Source organism: Sorghum bicolor, chromosome 2, assembly GCF_000003195.3.
Source record: "Sorghum bicolor cultivar BTx623 chromosome 2, Sorghum_bicolor_NCBIv3, whole genome shotgun sequence".
NCBI classification, from domain to species: Eukaryota; Viridiplantae; Streptophyta; class Magnoliopsida; order Poales; family Poaceae; genus Sorghum; species Sorghum bicolor.
The window spans coordinates 1,991,359-2,000,138 of NC_012871.2; the positions used below are offsets into that span (position 1 = coordinate 1,991,359).

An 8,780-nucleotide genomic window follows, 5' to 3' on the forward strand; every position below is an offset into this window, starting at 1 on the left:
GATTCGTGACGGCTGGCTCCTAGAACTATTTTTTCATGCAATCAACTGCATGTAGCGCATCATAAGCAAACATTATGGTAAATGGCCCGTTATTCCATGAAACCTAGCCAGCGATGACCAGATTCCAAGTGAACTCTTTTCGAAAATCATTGGAGCTCAACATGGCCGTGTTAGTGCTCAGTAATCAGTACAACCCAGAACACATTACAATTGGCAGAAGAAAATATTGCAATTCATGAGGAATTCAGCTGTGCAAGAGAAAGAGAGAGGGAGGGAGGGGGGGGGTAGGGATGAAAACGGTACGGATATTGTCCGATCGTATTCGAGACCGTATTCGTTTAGAGGGGTTTAGATCTGTCCGTATTCGTGTCTGACTATTCAACATCCGGTACCGTATCCGTATCCGAATATTTAAATCGTATATTTATGATGTCGACATCTAATCCTATCTTATCCGACATGGTTGATATTATCCGTATTCGAATCCGAATCTGACCAGAAATATGAAAACAAATATGATATCAGTGATATCCGTCCGTATCCGATCCGTTTTCATCCCTAGGTGGGATGCCTTCCAGGTCAAGTGGTCAACATTTACACGCTGAATTAAAAGAACATCAGGAGAAACAAGGGCTGGTTAACAGAATAAGATTACAGCTATTGCCCAATAGAAACTCTTACTGCTAGTTGACAAACATTCTTGAAGATGAATGACATTTTTTTCAGAAAATGGAAACAGCATAAGTCTACATAATTTTAATTATATGCAGCCGACTCAAACATTTAACTAAAAACGGTAACTCATAACTGCTTGACATATCGAACAGAAAATCTGTATGTGGTTGATATAATAAGGAGGAATTCGCAGGACAAACAGGATTGAACATGATGGCTTACACCACTCGTACTTAAACTGCTGAACAGATAAGAAAACAACATACTAAACAGAATTACAGTTTTCTGTCCATAAGATCTTGATGAACCGAACAAGAACCAAAGTTGACCATTATGACCTGCACACATAAACTGATCAACAGAAAACAGACCAGCTGTGTGCTTTGGTAGGTATAGGTAGTATAGCACCGGAGAAGCCAAACAGTAGCAGACTCAGACAAATGGATACGTCTGTTTTGCAATGTGTCACCGCTGTGCCACACATCAGTGATCACTGACCCCTCGCTAGTGACAACAATCTGCCACGATCTGTAAAGACACCAAGCACAAAACTCATAAACAACTTAAAGAGTCTACAATTTGATGTGCATGTACTTAGAACTAGTTCCAAAGATTAATGAATGGACTTGGCATGTGAACTGCAGCTTAACACAGATTTTTTAAATAAAAAATGAAGCAAGATAATAGGAGAATATTATCATCAACAAGTACATTCAATTTTCTCAATGTCCATTTTTAGGCAAGTAGAAACTTCATGCTTCACCAACTATTTGACTCAAGAGGGGCTAGCAAAAAGGGAAAGAATATTCTGGGAGTAATGATGCAAATATCAATTGGCCCTGCTTCCCATAAATTGGTCCATATATAAATATAATATAATAGCAGAAAGTCTCCAGGTTGAAGAATAACAAAACAAGAGTCCAGATTCACGAATGAAATAAGAGGTGCCTTTTATTCTAGGACATCATAACCTTTGAGTTCTTGGCAGCAATTTCCCAAGTTCCCAATAGAAACGTAAACCATCTGATTAAACTTTAGAAAGGTTATTCAGTTATTTACAAATGGTAAACATTTAATGAGGAACTAAATCACATCTTCAGTCCCTGTTTCTACAACTGTATGTCCAAAAACTCTGACAATGCTATTTAGCTCTTTCGAAGATGAGATGAACACTAAATGCCATATTTTCAAGGAAAGAGAAAAAGCATAGAGTCATAGACTACACTCAATTTTAGTTCCAAGTAGCCGAGTAATCTATTATCCAAACACTGAGACATGACTGACATATTAAAACCTTTTCAACAACATGACTATGATAAAATTCAACAAGAAAACAATTTATAATGACTTGCCCAATGTGTATGATATGAAAAGCATATAAATCTAATACCAAATGTTCAACTCAGCATTCCACTTGGGTGAGGCTTGTGCTAGACTGCTAGTACTAATACAAAAGGTTACAACACTGAGCCTTGTGCAATAGAGCTACAGCTGAGCCAGAAAACAAAACAGAGTTTTTTCTTGACAATTTTGAAGCAAAGTAACAGGACAATACTAGATCAACAAGTTTGTAAGCATATTAAGGAATTTGACAGATCAATGTCATGATCCTTAACAACTCAAATCTCAAAACCGAATTACATTATGTTTTCTTATGCCACATATACACTTTTCTCTAGCATACACAAGTTTCTACCCTACAATATATTTTACATTATGATAAATTGTGCACAAACCAGAAAGTACTATTTAACCAAACATAAAGAAGCTGTAAAGAAAATGGAGGACAACGGGAAAGAAGCAAAGGCTAGCATAATACCTGGAGTATAAAAGCTCATGTAGGGTAGGACACTAAAGTGGACTCCAGGTTCGTCAACCTTCTTCACCCGCTCTGACTTGAGGTCTATACTGAATAAGCCAACATCTGTGCTTACAAAGATGACTCCCACACCCTCTGCAGACCCAACAACAACAACTCTTGCATCATTAGGATTGGCAACAGGTATTATTTTTTCCAGCTCAATGACCCTATATTGTAGCCATTCTACAGCTTCTTCTGTCTCCATCTTCATTGACCACATATGAAGGCTGGAAGCCAGAATGGAGGCAAAGCCAAGTGTATTGCTATCCAAGGCCATGAGAGCAATGTAGTACACGTCCTTTGATGGCGGGTGAATCAAAGATAAGCGATTCTTGCACCAGTCATACTTGACGATTGTGTTATCCAGCCGGATTGTGTTATAGATTGCGTCCCCGACAAGGGTGCCTCGCCTTGGCTGGAGATAGGGCAAATAGTAGGATCTAACTGCAAGACCCTCTTGCATATGCTGAGCATAGTGTTCACAACTGCTGTCAAGAGATATCTGCTGACTCCACGCACCCGTCTCCGAGGAGTACACACAAGCAAATATGGTAGGCTTGTAATCATGGGTGGCCATGAAGACCACGCGGAAGGGGCCACCATGACAGTCAAGGTGGTCGCATCCATGGGTGGCACAGAGCACCGCCGCAGATTCGATCAGCCAATCCTCCATGTCCGGCGCGGGCACGGCATGGCGGTCGCCCGTGACGGGGTCCCAAACGAGGCAGTTCGCCCTCCCAAATTCGAGCATGTAGACGAGGACGCGACCGTGGCGGCAGTCGAGGGAGCGCGTGTGGCCGCCGTAGGTGCCAGGGTGCGGGAAGTTGGGCATCGACGTTGTGGAGACGAAGCGGGGAGGGGGGCTTCCCTCGAGGACTTGGAGCCTGTGGAGGAGGCCGAGGAGGGGAGGGGCCCCGTGGAAGGCGCCGTAGCGGCGGAGGAACCCGGGGTCGCAGAGGATGCGGAGCCACGGCTTGCAGACGAGCGCGGCGCGGAAGAGGTGCTCGGGCTCGTCCGGAGGGAGGCGGAAGAAGATCTCGGCCATGACGTCGTCGATCAGCGGCAGAGGCGGGCGTGGCGGCGCCATGGCGCGTGCGCTCGTGTGGGCGGCGGCGGCGAGGGTTTGGGTGGGGGTTTGGATTGGGGGAAGAGTCGGAGCGAGACAGTCACGAAGGCCTTGTTTAGTTCATCCCGAAAACCAAAAAGTTTTCAAGATTCTCCCGTCACATCGAATCTTGTGTCACATGCATGGAACATTAAATATAAACGAAAACAAAAACTAATTACACAGTTTAGCTATAAATCACAAGACGAATCTTTTAATCCTAGTTAGTCCATAATTGGATAATATTTGTCACAAACAAACGAAAGTGCTACAGTTCCGAAAAGTTTTCACTTTTCAGAACTAAACAAGGCCGAAATGGGTTGGGTTCGACCATACCCAGTGGGGGCCCACAGTCAGCTTGAGCAGTTGTCTCACTTGGCAGAAATGCACTGCATGGAACCATGTCCAACCGCAGCATGATTTTCACAAAACAAAAATCTACTTTTAATTTGAATATAAACAAAGCCATATAAGTATACATCTGTAATCTGCATTTTAAGGAGTTTTCTTGTTTTTTTCTTGATCAAATGTAGTTAAGGTATTTTATCTTTTGATTTGAATATTAACATGGAAAGTGATTATAATTGAAGCTATAATAATTGATAAGACCCCCCCCCCCCCCTTTCCCAAAGTTGTATTTTTGTTGAGTTCACAATGGATCTGCAATAATCATTTGTTGTTTCTGCCGTCCTTGGCATTAGCATAGTAGCTCTATCTTCAAATAAGCACCCTTTCCATTTCAAATTATATTCCTCGTTCATTTTAATAATATAAAAAAAAATACTAATGTCTAACCGTCAAATTAGTTTTCTTAATGTTTTTGTGAGATATATATATATCTTGATAGTACCGAAGAAAATTGTACTGAAAAAGCTACATTTACATTAAAAGAATCAAATAAATATATCTTTCTCATGAGACACAATTTGGTAAGACTTCTTAAGGGGCCTTAAGTTCAATTTATCTAGCTTCTTAGGCAAATTTCCACTAAACACTGAATCAAGAAAATGGTTTTTGTAATAGAAACACTAGAGGGGAGTAGTTTCTGAAAGGGCCACTTTTTGAGAGGAGCTAGAGCTGAAGTTGTTTTTGAAAGAGCCGGAGCCTAACCAAACAGTCCTAACTCAAGAAATGGTTTTGCAAGAGAAACACTAAGAGGGGAGAAGTTGTTTCCAAGAGTGAAGCCAATTAAATGTCATTTCTCCGACTTTCTAGTGAAACTGGTATCAAAGAAAAGTGATACCAAATAGAGCTTAAATGTACAAAATGGAAATTCAGACATTTGCTAACTCCTATCCTTCAGTTCTCTAACAATTGATCGATCTAAGAGTACAAAGGTACAGAGCTGGCCATTAAGTGAAAAACCAAATTGTATTTAATTTTTTTTGAGGAACGTATTTTAAATCTTTCAAGATGTTATTGCAGGTACTCCCCCCCCCCCCCCCCCCAAAACACGGTACATGCTATATATCACGTTGAATTTTCAATTATGCGTGATCTCTGTTATATTATATATAGGAAAAAGACTCTGAATTTGTAGTTTAAATAAAATTTCCCACTATAACTACTGGTTATGGCTACTGCTGACCGCCGGTGGCCCCGAGCTCTCTGTCGCAGCCGCAAGCGAGCCATGCGAGTCTCTGGCGTCTGCACCACCGGCCCGATGTCAACGCCGAAGAGGCGTACTCTGCCCACCACAGCTGGCGACCTAGCCGCAGGCTGTAGGGTCCTCTGCACCGCCGGCTCCGGCTCCACTGCTTGCGCCGCCAGCGCCAGCGTGAGGGTGGGCGCCGCCGCGCACGTGGCTCCCGCGGGCGGTGGAAGGCGGCGCTGATCGAGGACGACGACGACGACAGCGCGCGGCTTCTTCTTCTTCTTCTTCTTCTTGGGCACGATCGGGGCGCCGGCCCAGTGCTTCCGCTTGTGTCCGCCGAGCTGCACCCCCGTGGCGAACTCCGCGCCGCAGTCGCTGCACACGTGCACCCGCTCCCGCTTGTCGCGGCGGCGGCCGCCCGGGACGACGAGCAGCTCCCTCTCCCTGTGCTTGTGACCAACGCTGTGGCCGCCCAGCCCCTGGTGCGTCGCGAACCACATGCCGCACTTCGGGCACGTGTACCCGTCCGGGTTCTGCCGGCCCGCGGCAGGGGCTGACCGCGGCGGCGGCGCGCGCCGCGAGGGGCTGCTGCTGCTGGTGGATGGCGGCTTCGGCGGGAGGGCTGGCAGCTCCTGCCAGTGCCAGTGCCACCACGGTCTCCATGGCGTCGTCGTGCACCGACTGCGCGCTGCTGCTCTCGCCGGAAAGATTGGTCGTTCTCGCGGCAGACGCGTTGGGCACGGACGACGCCGGCAGATTACTGGGCGGCGCCGCGACCGCGAACGCCAATGGCACCGTCTGCTCGACGACAGCCTTGGGCGCCGCCGCGGCCACAACGTCCATCAACTGGTGGTGGTGGTCCGGTTCGGCACTCGAAGATACAGCCATGCCCCCTGAGCGACCTCGCTTGCCGGTGCCGCCGCCCCACCCCGGAGCGGCACAGAGGACATGCTGGCTGCATTGCCGCCGTTGTTCGCCGGGACGACGACGGAGGTGGCGCATTTGCCGCCGCTGTCGGCCTCCCCGTCGTCGTACTCGCTCGGGGAGTGTCGGTCTCTGAGTGGCAGCCGGGGACGATCTCGCCTTCTTCCTCCACTACCCGCAGCTCGTCGTCGTCATCCAGATCACGGTCGTTCCTCCGCCACCGCCGCCGCCACTGGTCTTCACTAGCGGGCGCTGCCATGCATCGACCACAGGTCTGTGCGTGCGGTGCTCGGCTGCCGTGGTGTGAAGAAGAAAGCAGCTCGTGGACTGCCGTGGTTTGCAAATAATTGAGGGTGTAGCTCAGACGTTATCATTTTTATTTTTTTATATAATTTTTTTTCGAAAGCGTGCCTTAGCACGTATTGCTTTAAGGGAAAAAGGAGTCTGAGTACAAGCACGTTAAAACCCGCGGCGAGTTGCCATATGCTAACGGCCAAACACACTAACACAGAGCACCGGCTTAAACGGTGGAGCTAGACTGGTGTACTACTGAGAGAACTAACCCGCTAAAAGAGAAGGGGGACACTCTAAGAGACGAGGTGAATGAACGGCGATAGCAGCCGGTAGCCTGCGGCCACCCACGACTCCATCTCTTCCCGGATGCGCATTAGAAGCAAGGAACAGGGGCGCGAGGCGCCGTCGAACGTCCGCCTGTTCCGCTCCTTCCAAATCTCCCAGGTGACCAAAAGGACGATGGAGTCGAATGGCTTGCGCACGTCGGCAGGGATGACGTTCCTTGTCCCTAGCCACCAGTCCACGAGAGTGTCGTCCGAGCCCGGGGCATGCTGCTGAAGGTTTGTGAAGCTCAGCAGACGGAACCAGACCTCCCTACTGAAGACGCACGAGAGGAGTAGGTGGTCGGAAGTCTCGTCCTGCTGCCCACACAGAGAGCAGGACGCCGTCTGCTGGAGTCCATGACGTGCCCGTCTAGCTGCCGTTCAGAGTCGTCCGTGAAGAGCTAGCCAGAAGAAGAACTTGACCTTAGGTGGCGCCTTGGTCTTCCACAATTCCTTGGCCCCAAGAAGTGTGGTGGACCCCGCAAAGAAGGCGCGGTACGCGGAGGAGCTGGAATACTGTCCATCAGGGGTCCATCTCCAAGTGAACTTGTCAGCGATACCCGGCGAGAGGGTCACTGCGCGTAGCTTCTCATCCACCTGAACAATTTCCAGCATGATATGCTGTGTCCTGGATCCAGTGATGTCTCGCACCCATTGATCAGCTTCCAACGCTGCGCGTACAGAACGCCTCCGGCAGCGCGCGCTGACCCTGTCGAAAAGGCGTGGCGCAGTTAACGTGAGCGGCCCGTCCGGGAGCCAAGAGTCTGTCCAAAAGAAGGCTCGCTCGCCGTCGCCGATCTGCACCGCGACTGAGGCCTTGAACATTGCCTCCACGCACTTCTCAGCACGGCATGGGAGAAGAGCCCACGGAGCATCCACGTCAGAGCGACGGAGCCACTCCCACCTCAGCCTCAACGCAAATCCCCAGAGCCTGAGATCAGGGAGTCCAAGGCCGCCCACATCGCGCGGGGAGCAAACCACCGGCCAAGCAACACGGCAACGACCACCCGATACCTTGTCCGTGCCTGTGGGGGTATAAACCCCTATACCCTCATGGGCCTATATGGGCCGCACCATCAGAGGTGGCTCGGCCCACAAGATGAAGACGTGCGGCGCACGACTGGTCGGCGTGCACCGCAAGGCTACAAGATTTTGTACCAAATAGGATACTTTGCTTGTAACTCTGTCCCTTCAGGATATATAAGGAGGGGCAGGGGTCCCCTAGAGGACAGGTCATACATCATATTCTCTCAGCACACATCAATACAACCAGACGCAGGACGTAGGTATTACGCCAACTCGGCGGCCGAACCTGGGTAAAAAGCTTGTCCGTGTCTTGCGTCACCATCGAGTTCGTAGTTCGCGCACCGTCTACCGATAAACTACTACCGTGGGTATACCCCAAGGTAGACTGCCGACTAGCTTTCGTCGACAGTGGCGCGCCAGGTAGGGGGTGTGCGTACAGCTCTCCTAGACGAACAAGATGGTCATCATCCCAAACTTCGTGGCCATGGCGGGCGGCTTCACGTTCACCGTCAGCTTCAACAGCTTCACCACCACGACCGCGAAGGAGGCGTAGATCCAATCTGTGCCGATCACTTCTTCACCGACGTCGGCTGCAGCTCCAACCACGCTGGCTACGACTTCGACCACACCAGCAACGTTTCCGATCACGCCGACAACGCGTCGCACGCTTCCCTGCTACAAAGGGAGGCAGATCGACAACACCGACCTGCTCGGGCCATCGACCGAATTGTTTGGCCTACTTGCTTTGACCACCAGTCGCAATAATAATCGCCGCGAAGAACGACGCTATGACAACAGCGACCACCGTCATGACAAGTCGAAAAGCTCGAGGGCCGGACAATTTTGTCGTCACCGACTAGACTTTCTTTCAAAGATAAGTACACTTCTAAATATTTTATTTATTTTTGGCATAATATTTTTAATATTATTATTCTTCAAAACAACTTTTTTTAGCCGACTAGTTTTTTCTCCTACACG

At 48.8% G+C, this 8,780-nt stretch overlaps 2 protein-coding genes across 2 annotated transcripts; both read right to left on the reverse strand.

Annotated features, from left to right (window-relative positions):
- On the reverse strand, positions 783–3,667 carry LOC8059900. The gene is made up of 2 exons (XM_002461350.2): positions 2,495–3,667; positions 783–1,203 (listed from the first exon to the last, which is right to left on the reverse strand). The coding sequence occupies exons 1-2, from the start codon at positions 3,621–3,623 to the stop codon at positions 1,166–1,168; spliced, it is 1,167 nt and encodes a 388-aa protein (XP_002461395.1). The 5' UTR covers positions 3,624–3,667; the 3' UTR covers positions 783–1,165.
- Positions 4,013–6,123, reverse strand: LOC8059901. The gene is made up of 3 exons (XM_002461351.2): positions 5,878–6,123; positions 5,535–5,714; positions 4,013–4,030 (listed from the first exon to the last, which is right to left on the reverse strand). The coding sequence occupies exons 1-3, from the start codon at positions 6,121–6,123 to the stop codon at positions 4,013–4,015; spliced, it is 444 nt and encodes a 147-aa protein (XP_002461396.2).

Bases quoted from the DNA above. Each gene is read 5' to 3' on its own strand.
- LOC8059900 (XM_002461350.2), bottom strand. From the start codon at position 3,623: ATGGCGCCGCCACGCCCGCCTCTGCCGCTGATCGACGACGTCATGGCC. The intron at 1,204-2,494 runs GTATTATGCTAG...GTGTCTTTACAG, and splicing joins CATGAGCTTTTATACTCCAG to ATCGTGGCAGATTGTTGTCA.
- LOC8059901 (XM_002461351.2), bottom strand. From the start codon at position 6,123: ATGGCTGTATCTTCGAGTGCCGAACCGGACCACCACCACCAGTTGATG. The intron at 5,715-5,877 runs GCACTGGCAGGA...GCGACGCACCAG, and splicing joins TGGAGACCGTGGTGGCACTG to GGGCTGGGCGGCCACAGCGT.